Genomic DNA, 24,611 nt, shown 5'->3' with positions numbered 1-24,611 from the left:
CAAGGGCAAAGCACGAAACAACTAGTTTGAGTTAAAAGAAATTTCAGCAAAATCACAGTATGCTCATACAACATTTATAAGCACAATTATTGAAGTGCCAATATATTGTTCACCCCAAATAATAATGAATGGACATTTCTTTTCAGATGTAGCTTCCATTAATTCATTTTCTTGGAGGAGTATTCTCCATGAAAACCTTTCCACCTCTTTTCAATCTTGGTGCTTGTAGCAGCTTTTGAAGGCACAAAGAAAAAATGCTTATAATGTCAGAAGCATCACGGGACTCAAACTGCCACTTGTAATTTTCTCAGACAAGAAATTATACTTAAACAAAACTTCATGAAACTACTAAGAAATATTATATACATAATATTCAACAAGATAATGAAATTAATGTATTAGATGATATGCAAGAATTTAAAGACCCAGTGGAATTATGATTTGCCTGGGCACAAAATGTACTTTTGTGGGACTAGTACTAATGCTTTCAGGACCAGTAAAAACTTTTTCTAATCCTTGATTCTAGTTCAATGATCAGAAAGAAAACGTGCTTCAGCATCAAAGTCCCAGACAGATCAACCTAACCTTCGAGTCAGTAACCCCACTACTGGACCGGTACCCATAATCACAATGCAGTAAATTAAGGTGGACTCTGCACTAAAGAAGGTATACCCAAAGAGAAGGGTCACAGTTTAAATTATCAATTTTGACCACCTTGAGTAACAGTTGACTCCTCCATTTTACTCTGTGTGGATTATATAATTTGGGGACTCTGATACGTTTACTCCAATAAACTAGCCAAGCCTTGAGGGCAGAGAGATTATCCTTAATGCATATTGGCTCTGTTCCTTATGACTGCAATGGTGGGTGTTTTTAAATTTTTTGATTAGGTCTTTGTACTGAACCTTCACATAGGGTGCAATTCCTTGCATTGGAAGTTGTTTTGAAACAGATTTTTCAGAAACAACTGGTATCTGCCAAAAGTCAGGAATCCACAGGGTGAGGATCTCTTGGGGGGAAAAAAAGAGAGTCTGACCAGGATTGTGTTTGAGTTTGCTCTGCATCCAAGCATGAATATAAAGTGCCAGAATGGTGTGTTTCAGTGGAAACCTGAAATGAAGCATAGCATCACTGAGACAACCAGCACTAAATTCAATATTTTTACCTTCGGTCTAAGGACTTCCATTATAATGCTTTCTCACTAGAAGGTGATAATGCCTTAAAAATTAAGTCAGATGAAAAGATTTTAAGCCTACAAAACATTGGATGTGGTGGTATGAGGCAAATGCTATCACAGGAAAGAACACATTTTTTACATTCCCCTAATAATAAGGATCCAGAGCACGGCAGAGCTGTGAGATTCCAGGCAGGTTGAGGAGCAGGGTAGTTGGGGTGCCCTGGCATAGCTTTGGAGTGCCTGGGTTGGAGCTTATTGGCAGAGCTGGTGGGTTGGGGTGCACTGGCAGAGCTAAGGGTGCAGGTTGGTTAGGATGCATGGATGATGGGGTGCACTGGGAGACCTGGAGGGTACAGAGAGTTGGGGGGCAAGATGGTTGAGGTACAACTGGCAGAGTTGTGCAATGTAGGGTGGTTGGGGTGCCCTGGCAGAGCTAGTACATCCTGGCAGAGCTAGTACATCCAATGAAGGATGCTTGGGCTGTACTAGCAGTGCAGAGGGTTGGGGTACACTGGCAGAGCTGGTATGGAAGGTGGTTGGGGTGTAATGCCTCCCTCATCTGAGTCCCTAACCACTCTCAGCTCCCCTAACATCCCATTTGTCTTCCTCCCGTCATTGTAGCCCCAAATCCCTCTTCCCAATACCTCTTCCCCTACCATCTAATGCCCCCTCCTCTCCCAGAAAGCATTCACATGTCTAATTATTTCTCCCAAAGTCTTGATTACTTTCCCCCTGGAATGAAATTGCTACCCATGACTCTCAAATTGTAGCAACTTCCAGCCACTCAGTCCAAAACTCCTTCTCTCCTACGTAAGGGCTTGTGATTAACTTCTCCTTAGTTATGTTAATTGAAGGATGATTTCACAGCCATCTAGAGGTCTGTGATTCATCTAGTCATTAGTACCTATGAGGTTAACTGTACAAGGTAGCAAAGTGAAACTGATTTTGGGGGGAGCCCTGCAACTCATGAACAACTCAGTCAAATAACCCCAAATGTGGACCACTAATGCTACCCCAACGGGTACACCAAGTTTCAAAGTAATCAGAGTAATCATTTGGATTTTAGAGCACTTACAAGATTAAGCTTTAAATCATATAAAATGACAGGAATGGCAACCCTCCAGCACTTTTCTTATATTAGTGCACATGCCATGTAAAAATGTACATTTTCTTCAATACCATTCTCAGTTTGGGTCCCTGTTGCGTGGTAGGAAGAATCAAGGAGAATAGAGAGGCACATCTGTTTGCATCTGAGACAAAAGCTTTATAAATGATAACTCTAAAGAAACACAGATGAGTCAATATGACCTCCAGATGTAGTGAAATATACAACATTAAGTCTATGGCTACACTACAGCTTAAGTCGACATAAATTATGTCGCTCACGGTGTGAATTAGCCACCCCCTGAGCAACATAATTTACGCTGACTTAAACAGCGGTTTGGACAGCACTATGCTAGTGAGAGAGCTTCTCCCACTGACATAACTATGTACTGACATACACCGCTCCCGGGGGGCTGGTGTAATTAAGCTGATGGGAGAGCTCTCTTCTGTTGGCTTAGAGCAGCTACACTAGAGAGCTTAGAGCGGTGCAGCTGCACCACTGTAAGCTCTCTAGTTTAGCCATAGCCTAGTTTTCAAGTGCTTTCCAGCACTTGTACCTCTTTGTGGCAGAGATGGAGGCCTCTCTCCTAATCTGTATTAGATTTAGGGATAAAATCCAGTCCTTCTAATTCCTGGCACTGCGTTTTCATCACTAGACCATTCTTCTAGGAACTTTCATTAACAACTAGGTTAAAATAAAAGAGGAGAGACCATCTAAAGCACAGGACTAAAAGCCAGAAAATCCACATTTTATTTCCATCTTTTTCACAGACTTCCTGCGTCACGAGTAATACATAATCTATGCCTCAGATTCCCATCTGTAAAATGGGGATAATTACATCTTAAGGATGATGTGAGGCTTAACTTTTTACTGTTTGTAAAGTGCTTTAAGATACTTGAAAAGTTCTCCAGAAATGAAACCACCATATAGTAGAAAAAAATACGAAACATTAACTGCGATAGCGAGTCTCCTGGAAAGATCTGATATGTTAGTCTATAAACTCAGCTAAATAGGAAAGAAAATAAAAGCAATTACTAAAACTTTGAAACATGGATTCTTAAAATTAGACTCCTGAATACATATTTAAGCACTTGAACAAAAGTGGCTTGATTTTCAAAGATGCTGAGCTCCCATTGGCGTCCATGACAGTTCAGCATCTTTGAAAATTAGTGCCCTTTTTATCTGGGTCTCTAAATATATAATTAGAAAACTAAATTTTGTTTTCCAGATTTGAAGAGTTCGACTAACAATGTTACATCATAGCCTCCACGATGGAGATTCTGTTCTGTGAGACTCAGTCACTTAGAATTTCCTTTTAATCTCCAGACTTTTAAATCTCTTTTCTGTACATTCCCACAGATATAGGCCAATTTCCTTTTAGATCCATACTTATTGCAATCAATATATAGGATAAGGATTCAAAATGACTAAGTGACTTCGGAGCCTAATCCTATTTTCAAAAACTGCACAGGTACTTAGGAGGCTAAGTCTCATTGATAGGCAATGGGACTTATCCTAAATTCTCCTGGCTGTACAGCAGCAATTTTCTTAAAGAAATTGTTTCCAGAGTTCAACTAACATTGATAAAAAAAAGAAAGACAGAATATCTTAGAAAAAGAAAGTACTACAAAACTGTAACAGAAAACAGTCAAGATAATTTTTGCTCTTTTCTGCATATTGGGGTAATGTGGGAGGGGAAAATACTGTAACACTTATACTTTGAAAATGTACATTTAAATCATTGATCCTCCCATCAACCTTGTGAGGTTAGCAAACATCTCTGTTTTACAAATTAAATACTGTTTACCAAATAGGAAATCAGCTTTGGAAATATTAACCTGATCCTACCAACACACGTGAATAAGAAAGTAAAATACTTGTGTGTAAGTGACTACAAGGCTGAGCCCTTATATCTGTAAGGCTCTGAAATATTAGAAAGAACAAAGAGTGGAAAGAGTTGAAAAAGCTATAAAAATGTTTTGATGCTGAAGCTTTCATGCTAAAGTTTATTTTCCATCTACCATACATATTAAATTTAGATTATGTAATAAGAGAAATTAACACAAACAAAATCCAAAATAAATAGGGATTATTTTTTCTTAGTGTTATCTTCTACACATTGCTTTTTCATTAGAATCTTAGCCATGAATAATAGTGAGAATGAAAGTTACTGCTACAGTTATGGTTACATGAATGTTTCTATTCTGTCTTTTTTTCCACCACCACCTCCCTAGGTAACCCAGTCCAGTGCTTCACCACCCTCCTAGTGAAATAGTTTTTCCTAATATCCAACCTACACCTCACCCACTGCAACTTGAGACCATTGCTCCTTGTTTTGTCATCTGCCACCATTGAGAACAGCCTAGCTCCATCCTCTTTGGTACCCCCCTTTAGGTAGTTGAAAGGCTGCTATCAAATCCCCCCTCACTCTTCTCTTCTGCAGATTAAATAAGCCCAGCCTCTCCTCATAAATCATGTGCCCCAGCCTCCTAATCATTTTTGTTGCCCTCTGCTGGTCTCTCTCCAATTTGTCCGTATCCTTTCTGTAGTGTGGGGCCCAAAACTGGATGCAATACTCCAGATGTGGCCTCACCAGTGCTGAATAGAGGGGAATAATCACTTCCCTCAATCTGATGGCAATGCTACTACTAATGCGCCCAATATGCCGTTAGCCTTCTTGGCAACCAGGGCACACTGTTGACTCATATCCAGCTTCTTGACCACTGTAATCCCCAGCTCCTTTTCTGCAAAACTGCTGCTTAGCCAGCCTGTAGCAGTGCATGAGTTTCTTCCGTCTTAAGTGCAGGACTCTGCACTTGTCCTTGTTGAACCTCAGAATTCTTTTGGCCTGATCCTTCAAATTTGTCTAGGTCACTCTGGACCCTATCCCTGCCCTCCAGCATATCTACCTTTCCTGACAGTTTAGTGTCATCCGCAAACTTGCTGAGGGTGCAATCCATCCCATCATCCAGATGAGAAACTTTCTGAAACTTTCTAGAAGGAAACTAGAAACTTTCTAGTTAAAGTTTCCCAGGCTCACTTTTTGCTCAAAAGGTGATTTTCTTCTTCTTCTTTTAATATTCAGCAAAAACAGTTTAGCCTATTTTCGGTAGGAGAGTAAAGTTTAACACAAGCACAAGTAAAAACTTTCCCCATTATGAAAAAAGTTCTTGGGACTTATCTACCTCTAGCTATTTTGGCTGTTCAGAATGATCATTAATAGCCCTCACTGAAGGCCCCTTTGGGTGATCTGGTGAAAAGTGCATACTGAATCATACTTATATATAACCTACAACTCAAGCTGTATAATAGAGAGTAATAGTAAAAAATGTGTATATATCATCTAATTTTCTAACTCTGGGCCATTCCAACGTCCATAAGAATCAAATGGAAATAGGCTTTGATAGGAGTCGGAATGGGCCCAGGGCCCTAAGTTAGCATCATAGTAATAGTCTCATTTCCTGAACTGCACTTAAGGCAGGTTGTGCTGCTGATTTAAAAGAAAAGGAAGTGTAATTATGTGGGTGCTGACATTACTAATAAAACACACCTTAGGCTTTGTCTACACTGGCAGTGGCATGTTCGATACGTGTAGCTACATGCCACAGTGAAAAACAGGCTGCGTCCACACTGTTGTGTGCAGCCACAAGTGGCAGTGAAAGGCTCTGGCACTAGGCAGCGGGAAAAGGCTCTGGCTGTGGGGAGCTGCTGGAGCCTCTCCCTGCTGCCTCTCCCTGCTGCCTGAGTCTTTCACTGCAACAGGCAAAGGCTCTGTCATCTCCTTTCCCTGTAGTGGGGAAGGACTCAGACAACGGGACACTACACTGCTAAAACTAGCAGCACAGCTGTGGGAGCAGGGGTTGAGCGTGCAGTGAGCCATGTAGGGTATACATCCTAAGGTTCTGGCATGCCTTTATTCTGTTTGCCTAAGCAGTGCCTCACCATCTACACTGTTATTTATACTCGTGCTAAGGGAGCTGTGCAGTGTACGTACACTGCACATCACTGTAAGTCTAGACATAACCTTAGAGAAAAAGTCTGAGTCAATTAAGGTATACCGGGAATGCAAATAGCGTAAGAGTAAAAAAAAGAAGAAATAAAACAAGATTCTAAACATATGTCTCTAAGACTGGAGAAAGTTCAGTGACATATAGTATATGAGAAATAGCATAGGTTAATGCAATTAAAAACTGTCTTCTGCACAAGGGAGCAGAGTTAAGGGTGCATGTGCAGCCCCAGGCTTTGTTATTTCTTGACTCTAGAGGGCTGAACTCTGAAACCTAACCATTTTCCTAACCATTTTTTTTTGGTACAGAATGTTTACTACAGTTCAGAATGAAACTCTGAAACTATTGCAATTTATTACTTCTGTAGAGAAATAACCTGCCAAAAAGGTGGTTAAGCCATGCATGAGTAGGAAGTCAGTGGCATTTTCAGCTGTAGATAATTTTATAGCTATTAAAATTTATATTTATGATCCAACAGTAGTGCAAAAAGTCTTGGCTGAGGAGGCTTCAACCTCACTAGAAAATTAATCACAGTTAACTGACTGAGAAATACCACACAAAGCCCTTGAACCTGAAATATTTCTTTTGTCCCCTCCTAACCTTTCTTTCAAGTCATCCAAGCAGCGCTGGAGATGGACTTCTCCTGCTGTAACTAATACATGCTCTCCTGTCTCCTGGATTAAAACTTGGACACATGGGTCAGCTTGGTTTAAAAGCTTCATTCCTCTGACCAACTGAGGCATCTCACCTAGGAAGACAGAAATAAACCACTCTTAATAAACTACTATTGAAGAAACAAATATTTGTATCAGGACATATCTTGGGGCAAAGAGAAAAATTTAGAGGATACTTTTTAAGATAGCACCAACAGAATACATACATAAAACTGATTAGGGGAGGATTAGAAATTTATCATCAGTAAATGCTGGTAACAGTTGATTTCACCGTATGCATTCAAACCGATGAAAAACTATGATGATGATGATCAAAATTTACAGACAGGCAAAGGAAGAAAAATGCTGCTTGAAAACAGAGTTTTATTTAAGGTTATTTACTTTGTATATGTTGACAGTTTGTGCTTTGATTGTTATAAAGCTTTAACTTTTTGAATCTCAGCATTTACTGTCATTAAATTATTATAGTCTGTCCGACCTATAATTTCCCGTAACTGTGAAAATTTAAATAAAAATAAAAATACTTAAAAATAAACATCAATATTATCTGTTGAAATTAAAAAAAAAAAAGAAAAGAAAAAAGAAATGGATTTCTACCCAAGCCAAGTTTAGCAACACTTGAATACCCTGAACTCAGTCCTGAGGTCCTTACTTACCACTGATTATGAACTAAGTAAAAACTGATCAAGAACCTCAGGATTTGGCCCCTTATTTGTACTGATTGTCAAAAGATAATATATACAATGCTAAATAGATACATTTTTATTTGTCAAAAAGTACCACCACCACTTATTTACTAAAAGCTAATTTAAACTATACACACAAAAAATGATTTGCAAAACTGTACTTGCAAACCTATATGATGCTACGAAAAGTACTCAAATTTAAATAATACTGTATCACTGTTACTAATATCCAAACAGAAATCTTCCAAAAGCACTACTGGAAGGGAGTAAGATTGAAGGAAGCACAGAAAGGATTTAAATACACAAACTGGAAAATACTCAGAGTTATCAAGCTGTGATATTCCGAAAAATGGAAAACTCCCCTAACTATGAGATTTTCATTATTTTGTGTGAAATACATAACAAATTTTTTAAGAGGAAGATGCTTTAAGAACAGAACTGTCTTAAAATTAATGGAAAATTAGGGAATAACCCTCCATATGAGGGAGGCATGGCAGGTGTATGTTGTAGTTGTGTGCAGAATTTTTTTAAATCAGTATTTCATATGTGTCAATAGATTTTCATAATGTAATCAATTCAATTTGAAAGCTTTAATTGTTTTTCTCTTTTCTTATGTGACATACAAGGCACAGAATACACACTGATTTTCTATGATCAAATGTTCATATTCCAAGGAAGAGTTCGACATCCTGTTTGTTGTCTGCTCCCAGAGGTTATTAAAATAAATATGACTTTACTCATTTATGCTAAGTTCATAAATGTACAAGACAACGTGGGAAGCTGGATAAACTGCAAACATGGGAAAAAAATGAGGGGGAGTTTCTTCAGGCCATATGCCCTAGGATTGCAGGTTTTTGTTCAGCGTCTTTAGCAACGGGCTCCTCAGGAGCAGATAAGTAGGTGGACTTGTGTTGAGAGCTAATGGAAACTCTACATGAAGATTTTGACACAATGTGCAGGACTTGCACCCAGTGCAAACATTTGCAGGGAAGTTATCAATAATTATATTTATTAACAATAATTTTCTCCAAATTAAAACACAGATGCCATTTCAGAGCAGATTAAAAGCAAACTTCTTTCTAAAAACATCTGAGTGGTAACTGTTAGAGCTACACAACATTACTGAAATTGATCTGAAGATCTTCCTACCAAAAATACTTTGCAGAGCCACAATCACATTTACTTAATGTTTTCAAGTAAGAAATAGTTTTACACAAGATAAAGTCTTAATGTGTTAGTATAAATGGATTAACGATGGACCCACCCCTAAACTCAGTGGATCTAGAAAATTTCAATCCAGAACACTTCCAAAATTGCATGAACAACTGCAGGATGCATGAGATGTTCTTATCTATTACTCCAGAAGTGAGGAACCTTTTTCGTATCAATGGCCATAGTCCAACTGAAAATATAAATGGCAGGCCATGCATGTTAAACTCACCTGCCGGGGAGGGGGCTAAGACTCAGCTTCCTGTCCGCGTCAGGGAGAGCCGGCGCTCGTGTAGCCCCGTGCATGCGCAGTGGGGGGGCAAGATTCGGAGTCCTGTCCTGCTCCCTGCAGCGGGGCAAACCAGCGCTCGCGGCTCCAGCCCCGCGGGTGGGAAGCCCCGAGTTTCAGCGCCCCAGGGCCGGATCTGTGAGCACCAGCTCGCCCCGCTGCAGGAGGAAGCCCCAAACCTTCGCTCCCCCCTGCCCCTCAGTTGAGTTGAACATGTGTGGATGAAAATGAGTAAGGGGCCAGATCCGGCCCGCAGGTTCCCCACCCCTGCATTATTCAAAACACTGGAACAGTCAATGGTACACTGCCCAGTAATTTGTAACCCACTAACCCCCCTTTTTGTCCTATGACTACAGGGGTGTTAATGGGCCACTTCACCTTGAATGGTCCCTTAGAATATGTGCTAAATACTTATGCTGAACCATTTGTTCAATCTTGTATGTAGCTGTGATCCTCTCAGTATCTTTCTCAGACCTGAAGAAGAGCTCTGTGTAGCTCAAAAGCTTGTCTCTCTCAACAACAGAAGTTGGTCCAATAAAAGACATTACCTCACCCTCCTTGTCTCTCTAACTGTCCAGTAACACAGGCCAACCCTAATCTGAAGAACATATAGTCTTAATGTTACAGAAAATTTTATAATTGAATAGAAAGACAGTTACTTTGATTCTGTCAACATTTCAGGAGCAAACGGAAACTGGACAAATTGAAATATGATGAGATTACAATAAAAGTATTCTTCAGCAAAAAAGGTTATTCAGTTGGAAGTAAGGTTGTAAATATGTATCAACAGACTAATGATATACCCTAAAAAAACAGCAGTGTTAAAAAGTCAAAGCCAGGCATGTTTACATTTAAAGAAACACAAGGATTTTGAAAGTATGGAAATAAAAAATCCAGCGATCAGGTGGTTGCACAGTTGTGGAACTCTGAGGCTAGAAAGTTCATCAGGAGCATGGGTACACCATCACAACTGCCGATCTACTCGGTACCAGAGATGACTGACTCACACAGTCCACAAAGAGAGGATGAGGCCAGGCCATTCAGGAGATATGCTGATTCAGCACATGTCATGTCAACCTCTCCTGACAGGACTGCAATAGTCAGAATTTAAAGCTATTTCCCTTTGCCCCCCAAGCAAATCCTGGCAGGGGTAGGGGGAGGAAGCTGATATGGTGCTGCAGGAGTGAAACTGGCCCACTAGCTCCACTCAGCTTTATGCATGCATTTTTGTTTGATATGCAGTTAGTAGCTATTTCTTTATTCAATTTAAAAGCAATATACCATCCGTCTAATGATCATGCAGGAGTTTCAAAGGCTTATGGTTCAAAAGTTTTACTTTCCCCCCCAACACAAGTTGTACATGTACCAAAAACACAGTTATCCTCTTTGGTATATTCAATGATGTAGTCCTCTCAGAGGATCTGATAGCATACTTCTCTTTTTTGGTCGCTGGTATGTTGTCTGCGTTCTAGTACCAGCACAGATTCATTGCTAAATAATTCTGTTACTAACCAGATTTCATATTTGAGCTGAAAATACACCAGCAATGTCTAATTTGAAAGTTAACAGTTTTAAAGTATATTAAAAAAGCATGAACTAAATGTTATTGTTTACTCTCTATTCTGTTGGAGGCATATTTATTAAACTTATCTTTGGCATTATAATGGAATTGCAGATCAAAATGTGTGCGAGAGAGGGTGGGAGAAAGAGAGTACTTCAAAGAATGAGTCTTGAAGTTCTGAGAGTGCAAAGAGGCCTCCAAAACAAAAGATGGGAACAAAAGGGCCGGATCCCACCTGACCTAAGGGATGAGTGTAATGGGAGATGTGTCAGGTAGTGACAATGACAGGTAAATCATGATAAGATCTTAAGATCATTTAGCTTAGCATTTACATTTTCTTGTCTTCCTTACTGCAACAGTCATTATTTTAAGATAGACACAGGTGAAGGATTCTGTTTGTTTAGACTTATTTCTTTGTATGGAATGTTTTGGCCTCATTTTCATAAATATCTGTAAAATAAATGCTAACAGTCTATGACTGAATCCAAATATGAGAGACAAGTGAGTGAGGTACTATCTTTTATTGGATCAACCTTTGTTGGTGAGAGAGACAAGCTTTCAAGCCACACAAAACTCTTCTTCAGGTCTGAGAAAGGTACCAAATATGGTATGCCTAAAGAGAGGAACTATCAAAGTTAACATTGTCAGCCTACGATCTGGGGACCAAAGGGGAAGAACATTAATCTCAGAGTCTCTAAGGTGCCACAAGTACTCCTTTTCTTTTTGCAAATACAGACTAACACGGCTGTTACTCTGAAATCTCAGAGTGTTATACAGAAGGGAATTGTATTTACTAGTGCAACTCCTGAGTGTCTGAGGCTGTATGTCTGAATCACAATGATGAGTACAAATGAGGGTACTCAGGGGAGACAGAGGGGAAAAAAGTCTTTCAAATAGATAGTTCTTCTTTGTTTCCATGTAATAACATATTTAATCCCTTTGTGATTCAATGACTGTCTTTCTTAAACTTTTTCTCACAGCACTTTTCTCCACTACAGTAAGAAATGTGTCCCACCCCACATTAATAAAATGAAAAAAACACAAGTTCACACAAATACTTCACAAGTTAAAAAGTTCTCCAGTTACCATTAATTTTGGTGAGTGCATGATGCTATAAAAGTTAAGCACATTTGTTTGGTTCTGTACATTATGTTTCCATATTGAAAATATAGGATGAAACTCATGAACCATATGGATTTTAGCTGGAGTTTAATTCTTTAGGTTTTTCTCTCACACCCTCCATTTGTCACTACATTTATTTTGGGCTGTGTTTGTTTGAAGTTTAACTCAGCTTTAGCTTGGTAATCACGATTGTTTTCCAGTAGCTGTGACATTTACCCTGTTATCGAAGGGGCTGATTTGGATTTCCAGTAAAAAAATGTAACTTTAACAAATAAAAAAAGTCTTACATACATCATACAGCAGCCTTCTGAAAATATTTTTGTTCTCTTCTGATTCCATAGAAACTAGAGGAATTTGGTTTATATTCCTTTTTAGTATACCATAATTACGACTAAAAGTGATATTTTAAAAAGATGAGTCCTATGTTCCATAGCTCTAATGCAATTTCTAAAAATTGTTAGAAACAATTGCCCTGATTATGGGCAATCCTGTAAATACTTTTGCAAATGAGAAGTTAATGGCACGAAAACCCTTGTACAAGGGTATTTTCTCTTGGAATGTAAATAAACTGCTATTTGGAAAAGACAAAATTTACAGTTCAGAAATATCTGTGAGCTCAGGAGAAGGTCTTCCCTCCAAGGAAAGCTTCTGGCAGTATGTATGCACATGTAATATATGCATATGATTGTTTTTATTATTTATTACAGTCGTTTCCAGAAACGTATATCAGTATCAATGCCTCCTGTAGGACTGGGGCCATGAATAACACCACATTTTATACTGAAAAACATGATACTTCCCTCCCTGCTTAAGGAAAAAGTTAATACTCAAAGACCACCATGTCAAAACTTCACTTATAAAGCTATTATTCAAAAATGAGTTTCACTTATAAAAGAGAAAAACTAAACTCTTACTTGGATGTTTTGGTTCAACAGCAACTCGCACAATAGGGGTAGCTTCAAAGTTGAGAGGTGTAAATGGTGGGCAAGCTGGTGATGTTGATAAAGTTGCTGACTTCAGTACGAACTCTTGCAAACCTCCTATTCCTAATAAGCACAGAAAACAGAAGTTTGCGTGTATAAAAGAGGAAAAGTTACCATAATAAAGTACAGTATATTTTAACAAAATCGAATAAAAATTACCTTACCCTGTCAAAGCAATACTAGAAAAAAAATACTCTGATTACAACAAGGATGTGGCAACAAGAGTCTTTAAAAAGTTCTCACTGTTCTTACAAGACATTTGCTAAGCTACCTTTATGCAATTTGGATATGAAAAGATTCAGTTTGGGGTGGGGAGATCATATTTTCTGGCCTCAATACACACTGATTTCCCTTTTTTATTTTTTGAATGAACAATGTATACTAGATACAGGTTAAGAAAGGCAGGTTTTAAAACACAGTGATACATGCTAGAAAAAGGATGAGGACTTTTTCCTCTGATATTCCAACTTTTCCATTAATGCGAAGTTATTCTGTGGTGGTTTGACTTTGCAACATGAAATACTTGATGTAACCTGACACTGAGTCAGTGAGTCACAAGGTCTTAACCTAAAACATTGAGTCCTGTTGGAGAGGATGAAGGGAATTAGCCCAACATTTAGTGATAAAAAAAAAAACAGAAAAACCACTGAGGAGACAAATGAATAACAGTTGTGCTTATGTAAAATAGCTGTTGTAAATACACATTTAGTTTTGGCTGCCAGGTACAGTATAGCTGGTTCATGCCTGCTGCCTTCAAATTATAAATATGAGGAGCAACCCCCCCAGCACACATGGACATTGTTTATAACTCACTAGTTATAGCTGTTCCAATGACAACCTGACATAGTAAAAAATGACAAAGGTTATATAGATAAATGCAACCATTTTTACTGGTTTTACAACAAATGCTCATTGAAATTTTGAAATTGGAAACATATCTGAAGCACAGGATACATTAATAATGCACACCCTTAATAACTAAGGATTTCAGAAGCAAACCTCTTAAACTTGAAGTTCTCAATTTTAAGCAAGTGTAGGATATTAAATTTGAATGTGTAGGATGAGTGTGTGCTCCCCTTTACAACAGACCAGCAACCAAGTATGAGCAGAACAATTCTTTCCTTGAGCCTTCACTGCCACAACTCACTTATACTTTTTTTTTTTTTTTTAAACCACAAGTCTGGTAGACTTGAGGCCAGGCCCAGAGTTGGTCTGTTCTCACACTACCACGTTGGCCTGAACAAGGGAGCTACTGCATCTCTCGAAAAGCCAACCCATCGTGGAATCAGCATCTGCAGCATTAGGCTGCTTCTACAGCTCAGAAGGCTTCATTTTTTGGCCAACTGGATACATTGTATCCGGAAATGGTACTACTTGGGGAAAACCTGCCTGGAAGTAATAGAAAATCCAAATGTTTAAAAATAGCACAGCAGATGCTATGAAGGAAAAACTTCTTCATAAACAGATCCTGCACCTGACCTATGACCTGCATATACTTCCTCTTTTGCTCATGAAATGAAAAACAAACACTGGACCTTCATCATCACCAAGGACTGAGTCAATGGATGCTCAAAAAAAGAAAAGGAGTACTTGTGGCACCTTAGAGACTAACCAGTTTATTTGAGCATGAGCTTTCGTGAGCTACAGCTCACTTCATCGGATGCATAGCTATGCATCCGATGAAGTGAGCTGTAGCTCACGAAAGCTCATGCTCAAATAAACTGGTTAGTCTCTAAGGTGCCACAAGTACTCCTTTTCTTTTTACGAATACAGACTAACACGGCTGTTACTCTGAAATGGATGCTCAGTTTTTTCTGTTCTTCGTCTGGTAAAGAAATGATGTACGGGGAAGTGAGCTGCTTCTTTTCACAGCACAATATGAACCAGAGGAATCAAGTTACCAAATCTCTTATCTCAGATCAAACTTACCTCTTTGCTGATGCATATTAGAGTATAAAAAAAATCAAGTAAAAAACTAAAAAGGCACAGAGTGAGTGTGTATTATATTGGCATCTGGCAATGCAGTCAAAACCTGTCAGTGTTTCCATCAAAATCACAGTATGAGAGGTTTATAGCTTTGCATGCTAAATTACAGCATGAAGCAATTACAATAGCCAACTCCCAACCCAGATGTGAGTTTTAATTTATTTAGTGTGGCCAATTTTGATGTAAATCTGTGCAAAACCTATAAAGATACAGGGGCTTCAGATGTTTTGCCTGCCTAACAGATTTCAACAGGGCATTGCAGATTTACAGGTGAAATTTATGTGCACCAATAAGGTGATTATGAAAGTGTAATTTTGATACATAATATTTTAGTACACAAAATTTTGATGACGGGAGTACATAAATAATTCCAATTTACCAGATAAAACGGGAATAAAAGGATTATAGTAGTTACATAGCCATCATGAAAATACCTTAAACATTTAATCATTATGTTTAAACCACTGCAAAGTCTATAAAGATAGCTTATTTCAGATATTCTAAACAACAATACTCAATATATTAACAACTATTTGCATTATGGATACAGAGCAGCTACTCCTTAGTTAAGTCGGTAATTGGTTTCCATTGTAAGACTGTTTTTGTTCCCTCCAGCACCTAACTTCATTAAAACAAGGCCATTTTGCCCGACCATTCTTATTTGTGATGTGATCATCTTGCAGAGGAAGATTTTGGGGGACCAGAGGGAAGACGGAATTTGACAGAAAAAAGAAACTGTTTGAAATAAGAGTTTGAAAAATTATTGGTATTTTCCTTTTAAAAATGCTCTCTAAATCATTTTGAATAGTCATCTCTCAAAAACAGTCTACAAAATCTAAATTTGGTTAATTCATGAAGAATTATGCCTTTAGGAAGTTTTATGGTTAATTTTCAAATTATTTGGTATGATTTTTTTAAACCACTCCAGTCAGCAAGGTCAGGAAACGTGTTGTAGTTTATAAACTCTGCAGGACTAGTATATGTCACTTAGGTCATGGTGTGACATTCCCCTCTGGTGTTATCCAGACCGGTGATCTGCTAGGCCATGCCAATCCTTGACTCTGGGAGCCAGCCTTACCCTGCTCTGCTGTGAGAACCCCCACTCCTAGGCTGTTCATGCACAGCCTCTGGCATGTAAGGTGCTCCTTGGATTGTGTAACCAAATGATACTAGCCAATATCTCTGGTCCCAGACACAACCCTAGGAACCTCCGTCTTGCAACGTCCAGTTATGCCCGCTGGACGCTGCAAGCTTATATGAGTTTGTCAATTTAACAAAGAACTTGATATGTACCAGACTTGTTATCCAAGGGGAGTCTCTGACACACTTCAAACCAAACACGCTGCTTCAGGTAGAATAAACAAACAAATTTATTAACTACAAAGATGGACTTTTTGCCTATCACGTAATATCACTTAAAATCTGAGTGGTTACCAAACTAAAAGAAAATATAAGCACGCAGTCTAAACTCTCAACCCTATTAGACTGGGTAACATCTAGATTAAGCAGTTTTTCTCAGCCCACTGGATTATATTAATGTAACACATCCTCATTTTATTTCCTAGATGAAAGCAAGGGCTCAAAGTCCAGTTCTGATGGCAAAGAGCCCTATTCAGCAAACCGTTATTGTCCATATCTTTTCTCCTGTGCATAGTCCCACTGACGTTAAAATAACTACAGTTGGGAGTAAGGATATACATGGTAGTGTCTGTAGGATCTGGCCCCTAAATTGAAATGTGGTTCCCAGGGATGGGACAGGAAATGTCCAAACAGGAGGTTACGTGAAGACACAACACTACAAAAGGTCCCCCTCTCCCCCTCTGCTCTCCTGCTGGTAATATCTCACCTTAAGTGATCACTCTCGGTACAGTGTGTATGGTAACACCCATTGTTTCATGTTCTCTATGTATATAAATCTCCCCACTGTATTTTCCACTGAATGCATCCGATGAAGTGAGCTGTAGCTCACGAAAGCTTATGCTCAAATAAATTTGTTAGTCTCCCAGGTGCCACAAGTACTCCTTTTAACAACAGAACAGTCACTTCCCTCACTCTCTGCCTTCTACTCTGAGGTCTTGTTTATACTAGAGATTTCAACCATCCAGGGTGACCAGATGTCCCAATTTTGGGGTCTTTTTCTTATATAGGCTCCTATTACCCTCCACCCCTTGCCCTGATTTTTCACACTTGCTGTCTGGTTACCCTACAACCATCAGAGGTCACCTATTGGTGCAGCTGCACCAATGCAAACATTTGATGAAGGTAGGATAAACCACTATAAGCTACCTTTGCTCTGGTACAACTGACCCCTGCTTGAAACTTGGGTAAGCTATATCAATGTAAATTGTGGCTTATACTGGCCTTTTTACTAGAGATTTGCACTGGTGGCTGGCCACTGGCTCCTGAAATTGGGGACCATTCCCAAATTGATGAAGTCTAAGGAGCAACACTAGGAAGGCAAACAAAAGAGTAGACCACAGTGCAAAAGCATTACTGTTATATTTACCACACACAAAACTATTTAAGAATTTACTTGTGCAAAAATCAGAAAAAAAATTTGTAAAAGATAACCCAACTTCTTATGCAAAATAAGACATACTGATACCTTTTGAAATGCACTGTATCTTTAATGTCATCTCTGACCGTAGCAGAGCTGCTCTGTAATACTTTATGAATACTATACTTTATGTTGAACTGGTTATTGGGATATTTATTTTATTAATATATTGGTTTAATTAGGGAGCTATGGGAAAAACAAGCAGGATGGGAACGGATGGCTCAAGACAAGCCACTTCTCACGAAACACTTGAGATTTGTTAAGACTCTTGGAAGCACAAGATATGAAAAGAACTGTGGAACATTTAAAAAGAAAAATACCCTCAAGAGATTGGAGGAGTTGTTTGGGGGAACTAGACAGATACATGAGACCCTACTGGGGGAGTCTGAAGAAATTAGGTCTGCCTAGCTTATCATCACGGGATAGTAAACCTGTGGGTAAGGTAGGCATGTGTGTTAAAATCTGGTGTTTTAAAATCCTTCTTCTGTAAATGCTTTGTTCCAACTGAAAAACAAAAAATGCTTTTGTGTTAAAAAAGACTGTATGATCACTGTGTACCACTGATCACAGATGCTCAAAGAACTGCAGATGTACAAACTCAGTCGGACTTGCAGAGTAAGAATGGTTGATGCACAGGGTATTTCAGTACATGGTCTAAGAGTTATTATTATTTATTTGTATTATTGCAACTTTAGGCACCCCAGGCATGGACAAAGCCCCCCCTCCCCTTGTGTTAGGTGCTGTACAAACACAAAACTAAAAGACGGTTCCTGCCTCAAAGAGCTTACAATTTAAGCATAAGAGGGGAGACAACGGATGGATAGACAGAAGGGAGAGTACAAGGAAACAATGAGACAATAAGAGTGATAAACTTGTGGAATTCTATTCCAGGTTAGTTAAAGGTAAGAGGCATCAGACCTGAGGGCATGCATACAGAGAGTCCAGAAAGGGGAAAGAGGTGCATATTGGCCTAGCAACTGTGACATCATGCATAACAAATACAACCTGGCTTTTTAATACCTGGCATAAAGGGTGAGATTTCAAAAATGCTTACCAGTGGCCTTACTCTTGTCCCACTGAAATCAATCCTGTCCAGAATTGCTAGCTGAAAGTCCTACACATTTTTAGCTGTTTTTAAAATGGATTTTTTTTTTTTTTTTTTTTTGGTTTTCAGCTTTTCAACCAAAACAGAATCAAGACAACAAAAGTTTTTGATGAAAACAAAAATCCTGTTTTCTTCAAAAATGCTTAGTGGAAAATAAAATAGATTTTTCAACCAGCTGAACTCAGAAGGCTGACCATGCTACAAAGAGAACTATACAGAAAATAGGGAAGGGAGAATGTTTAAAAAGGATACAAACGAAGGTTATTTTCTTTTGGGATTGGATCATTTTGATTTTAAAGTTACATATTAAGAATACAGTCCACATAAAAGTGTCACTACAACCTCATTTTTTACATAGGCTATGTTCAGATTGGTTGGGCAAATTGTTCACATTGTGAAAGTGAATTTTAATGATCATTAGAGATAGTATCTCTATAGTGGTTACCAACCTGTGAGTTCAAAAGAAACACTGGATTAACATAACTGCCCTACTATACAGACCATGGAATAGGGTTAAGAAAAATGCTGGAAGCCCAAATCACTTGTACGTTTATAATTAGTCTGAACAAATCACTAGCAAATGTGCAATAGGGAGCAAACCTGCACTGATAGTTAATCTAATCTATTCCTAAGGTCTTTCCTATTTCTAGAGTATTATAACTATTTGTATTAGTAGCTTCGAGCAACAAATCAACAATATGTGTAGTTGTATGTTCTGGCCAAAGTATGAAAAGTAAATAATGATGTGGTTAACAAAAAAAGTAAATAAAAGTGCCAAGATATTATGGCTGAAATTTTCAAAGTGGTCTAGGAGGTTGAGGACATATCTTTATTTGCTTTTTGGTTCTGTATTTAGCTGTCACCCATCACACCTGACACAAAACAATTGTGACCTTTAAAGGTAAAGTACACCTTGTCAAGATATGGACACATGATAGATATATTACAGGATACAAATAATTAATCTCTCTTGAGGTGAAAAGAATTAGTACGTTCCTTCTAGATGCAAGAAAATGCACCAAGGCACAAGCTATTAGAAAACTATTTCGATCAGATAAGGAAATCATTTACTTTGCTGTGTGAAAACCAAACAAAACAAAATAAGGGCTGTTTAAATTTTAACCGCTATCACATTGTTATTAGTCTCAGCACATCAGTTCAGAGGATCTTTATCTACTCTCAGGGATGACATCACCACTTAAGGATCCTTGACTGCTTTGGAATGGAGACCTGTCATGTTTTGGACTAACACTTTAAGTGAACTGAGTAAAACAAAGAGCTAATGGAATAAGCTTCCCAATGAGATACTGTCTCCACTCAAATGTATCACTTCTTATCAATGCTGTTTGTTTAGAAAGATTAAGGTTTCATGACACACAAAGCCTTGGGATTGAAATGCTACAGGCATACCACTCTGGTCAGTGAAGAAAGACTGAGTACTAATGCTTGGTTCATGTAAATAGAGACATGATAAGATTTTCTGTAAATGCACAAAATCTTAAAACTAGTATTTATACCTCATTTTGAAGGGTTTAAAAATAAAGGCTTTTATAACTCTTTAATACAGTACAAAAAGACCAAAGTCAGTATTATTTTCTAAAATATAAGTGATCTATTTGGAAAGAAACATTTTGTAAAGAGCTATTATTAGAAACATCCATGATTACAACTGTCAGCAGGAGATTTACAATTCAAGCAAATCTAGGTTGAAAAACTGTAATTGACTCGGAAGTTCCTAACCTCCTTTCAAAGCACACTGAAAATAAACTTACTTATGCATAGTATTAGTTTGTCCAATACTGCTAATATCAGCTAATATTCATATATTTGGAAATAATATATTTATGAGGCTTTCCCTATAAACATCCACAAATCTACCTCACTATTCTCCTTTAAATCCTTTCTTAAAACTCTCCTTTGCAATAATGTGTACAATAAACTTGACAATGTCTCGGCCACTGGTGTGCTAATACCACTGCCTATCATGCCAAGCAGCGTTGTTTCACTGTTGCCTTGTATTCCCGTCTCCATCTGTTGCCTCTCATCTCATACTTAGATTGCAAGCTCTTTGGGGTAGGGGTACTGGTCATGACACTATGGATATACAAATAATACATAATAAGATAACTACTGATGATATATGTGGTATTCTGAAAATTTGTGAAAGCAGTAGATCCAGGGCTATAAGGCAGAACAGAAGAAGTTGTTTCCTTTACTCTGCCCAACTACTTGCCTCCTCTTTTTGGAGAACAGGATTTCCTCCGAATCCCCACTTCTGGGGGACTAGAGTGCAAGACACCTATTTCTGTATTTTACACACACAAAGCAGCAACTGTGTTAACACAGTCCACCTCAGTGCACGTAATTTACAACCATTTTACCTATTTCATTTAACTTCCAAGGTGATGATCATAGGGGAGGAACTCCACTGTCATTTTAAGAAGAGACCTTTTTTCAGGGAGAAGAATGCTTTTGGTAAAAGAGTAGAATTTGATTTAAGAATATGCCTTTCATATTCCAGGTATCTCAAAGTATTTTACAAAGCAGAGTTAAATAATGCTAACTGAAGTGACTTTAGGCAAGCCAAAGTAGCTATTACTGCATAACAATAGTTCACATACAGCTTTGGACACCTATTATGTTCTCAGATTCACCATGGACTCCAGTGAATCCAATAAATGTTGCACTCTGGACATCTGAGGGAAGAATTTATCCTTTATACCTTAGAATCTGTTTTACTAAGGTGGAGGTTGGAGATGGGGAGGGTATGCTAGTCAAGACAAAAAGGCTATCTCCTAGTAGAGATTTTATCAACCTTTTTCAGTGTGGACACCTTTACTCCTATTTGTGATTGTCTGGACCACCTCCCTAATCAATCATGATCATATGATCCCTGCAGCAACTTCAGAATTGCTAATGTAGAAAAGTAATATTAGGAAATTATTTGTGTGTTCATAGCTGTTTTCAGCATAACTGCTTTGTTCTTTCTGAATAAAAGAGTTAAACACATTATCTTTTTAGTCTTCATTTCCTTGTCCGATCAGTTCTATTTCTCTCAGCAGGAAAAATGTGGAGCCCATATCGTGTATCCAAGCCAGGTCTCTTAAAATCACCACAGACCACAGCTTTAGAAATCTTTGCACTAAAGTCTTTCAAGAAAACGGACTTCTATCTCTAACTCTAAAGAAGCTTTAAGTCAGTGGTTCCCTAATGGTGGGCCATAACCTACCAGCGGGTCACATAAAAAAGTTCTAAGTGGGTTGCAAAAACAGACAACATGTGGTTGGTGCGTCGCCTTAGGGCTTGTCTACACTGGCAAATTCTGTCACCAAAAACTGCCTTTGGTGACAAAACAGCGATAGCGTACACAGTGCACTGTGACTTTTTTTGAAAAAAAGAAAAAAAAACCCATGCCCAGTTTTGGTGACAAAAAACTTCCACCCCTGCGAGAGACTTTTGTCTTTTCCCCTCCCTTTATTGTCAACAGCCAGCCAGTGTAGACACCAAAGCTTTTTTCCCCCCGATTTTACTGGCCTCCAGAAAGTGTCCTACAATTCCCATGCTGCCGCTCTGGTCAGCAGTTTGAACTCCGCTGCCCTGCAGCCAACCCGCTCCTCCCCCTTGCAAGCCCCAGGAATTTTAAATCTCATTTCCTGCTTGCTGGCTTCCCAGAGGAGCTTCTCAGGTGGCTTCGCAGGTGAGCATGGCTGACTATCGCACCAAACGCGCCCCTGCTTGGACCACGGCTGAGTTGTTGGATCTGATCAGTATACAGGAAGAGGAGTCTGTTCAGTCACAGCTGCGAGTGACCCATAGGAATCGGGACACATATGGGCAAATTTCTCGAGGCTTGTGTGAAAGGACATGTGTGATCAGGACACGCAGCAGTGCAGAGCGAAGATAAAGGAGCTGAGGCAGGCGTACCATAAGGCGTGGGAGGCGAACCATCGCTCTGGTACTGTACCTAAGACTTGCTGCTTCTATAGGGAGCTGAATGCTATCTTCAGTGGTGACCCCACCTCCATCGCCGATAGCCCGGTGGATACATCAGAGGCAGCAGAAAGAGGGTGTAACCCAGAGGCTGAAATTCTGGATGAAGAAGTCGAACTAGAAGAGGATGTGATGCTCCCAGTGGGGCAGGCAACCAGGAACTTTTCTCCACTCCAGAAGTGCTCAACGGGGAGCAGGAAGCAGATGAGACGCCAGATAAGTTGCTGTGGCTTGGGTACGGAATCGAGAAGTGGGAGGCAGACAGTGTTTTCTGTGATCTGGACACTGCCCTGTGTAGTTAATCTGCATGGCCAATCATGGACCTTGAGACCTGCAGGGAATTCTCCAGAGAGAGTCTCTGGAAAGTTTCCAAGAGCTACTTGTTAATCCTCTGCTACAGATTCTAAGGGATTGCAGCCTTGTTAGTTCTCCCATTGTAGGAAACTGCACCATGCCATTTGGCAATCACTGGAGCTGGGACCAAAGTGGCACAAAGCTGAGCTGCATACAAACTGGAGTGAAAGACGCAAGCATGCAACAGTTGTGCCCTCGCTTTCCTGGCAGCAGTGAGATGTCAGCCAGCAGGTTGGTTGCTGGTGAAAAAGTGTGTGATAATTTTAGAATCAGTTCCCAGCAAAGCTGCCCTGCAAGCCGTGACCGTTTTGTCCGTACGCACAACCGCCTTCCCTCCACTCCCGACACTCATCATGATTGGGGCTGCTCGCAGAGCTGTGTGCCTGCCTAGAGTCTCAGAGAGAAAGTGACTTCTACTAGAAAAAGGCCCTTGTTACTAAAATGTTTCAATCGTTTGCTGGAATGTAACAATCCCTCTTCTGTTCAGCACAGACCTTGAGGAACACACCACACAGACCAACTTCACCAGATAAGGAAGAACCAAGGCGCAGCAAAGATGACGTGCTGCAATGCGATGAGAGACAGACCAGGGAATGCAAAGAGTGCAGGGAAGCCGAAAGACAGGACAGAAAAGAGAATGCTGCATTTGCTAGGCAAGCGACAGAGCGGATGATAAAAGTGATGGAGGATCAGACAGAGATGCTCAAGTTTTTGATACAGCTGCAGACTGAGCAGATCCGTGGTCGACCTCCACTGCAGCACATGCAGATGCACAATTCTTTGCCACCCCCCACCCCTATGCCCACACATTCCTTTTCACTTCACAGCACTCCTGAGTTTCCCCATCACTCCACCCCCTCTCACAGCTTGCACGATAGCTGGAGCTACACACAGATGTGAGATTTTACCCTTTTTAACAATAAATAAATGCTAAGGTATTTAATGGTACAACATTTTTATTCTGTGTTCTACAAAAGCGTATAGCAATCAATTCACTCACGGGAACAGGTTCTAGAGCATTTTGTTGCATGGATCTTGGGCCCCAAAATTGCACATGGATGCACCAGGGATGCAATTCCAAAGCAGACATGTGTTACTGCCCCTCATTGTCAAAGTGGTTCCTCAAAGCCTCTCTGATGTTAATAGCAGCCCTCTGGGCTCCTCTGATAGCCCTAGCATCTGGCTATTCAAACTGTGCAGCCAAGTGCTCTGCCTCAGTGCTTCATACCTGAGCAAACATTTCACCCTTAGATTCACACAGATTATGCAAAGTGCAGCACGCGGCTATGACCACGGGAATATTATTCTTGGTAAGGTCTAGCCTGCCATTGAGACACCTCCAGCGACCTTTCAAATGGCCAAAGGCACATTCGACTACCATGTGGCACCTGCTCAGCCTATTAAAATGCTCCTTGCTGCTGTCCAGGAGTCTGGTGTAAGGTTTCATGAGCCAGGGCTGTAAGGGGTAAGCCGGGTCTCCCAGGATTACTATGGGCATTTCCACGGCCCCCACTGTGATCTTGTGGTCTGGAAAGAAAGCCCCTGCCTGCAGCTTTCTGTACAGGCCACTGTTCCTGAAGATGTGTGCGTCATGCACCTTTCCAGACCAGCCTGCACTGATGTCCATGAAATGCCACCGGTGATCCACAAGCGCCTGCAACAACATGGAGAAGTATCCCTTCCTACTGATGTATTCAGAGGCAAGGTGGTCTGGCGCTAAAATTGGAATGCGTGTGCTATCAATTGCCTTGCCACAGGGAAACCCATCTCTGCAAAGCCATCCACTATTTCATGCATATTTCCCAG

The 24,611-nt window shown here is 39.7% G+C and overlaps 1 protein-coding gene across 5 annotated transcripts in view; it reads right to left on the bottom strand.

The window, feature by feature from the left end:
* EFL1 (elongation factor like GTPase 1) overlaps positions 1–24,611 on the bottom strand; it is a 152,312-nt gene that overhangs the window by 34,619 nt on the left and 93,082 nt on the right. For all 5 annotated transcript variants that reach the window (XM_043524610.1, XM_037911762.2, XM_037911763.2 and 2 more), the window contains 2 exons: positions 12,745–12,876; positions 6,890–7,037 (listed from right to left, as the gene is read on the bottom strand). In XM_043524610.1, the coding sequence (XP_043380545.1) occupies positions 6,890–7,037; positions 12,745–12,876 (280 nt within the window). The remainder of the gene's footprint in view (positions 1–6,889; positions 7,038–12,744; positions 12,877–24,611) is intronic.

This window comes from Chelonia mydas, chromosome 10, assembly GCF_015237465.2.
Source record: "Chelonia mydas isolate rCheMyd1 chromosome 10, rCheMyd1.pri.v2, whole genome shotgun sequence".
Taxonomy (NCBI): Eukaryota; Metazoa; Chordata; order Testudines; family Cheloniidae; genus Chelonia; species Chelonia mydas.
Note: the sequence above shows the minus strand (reverse complement) of the source record. Positions and strands in the feature narration are given on the sequence as shown.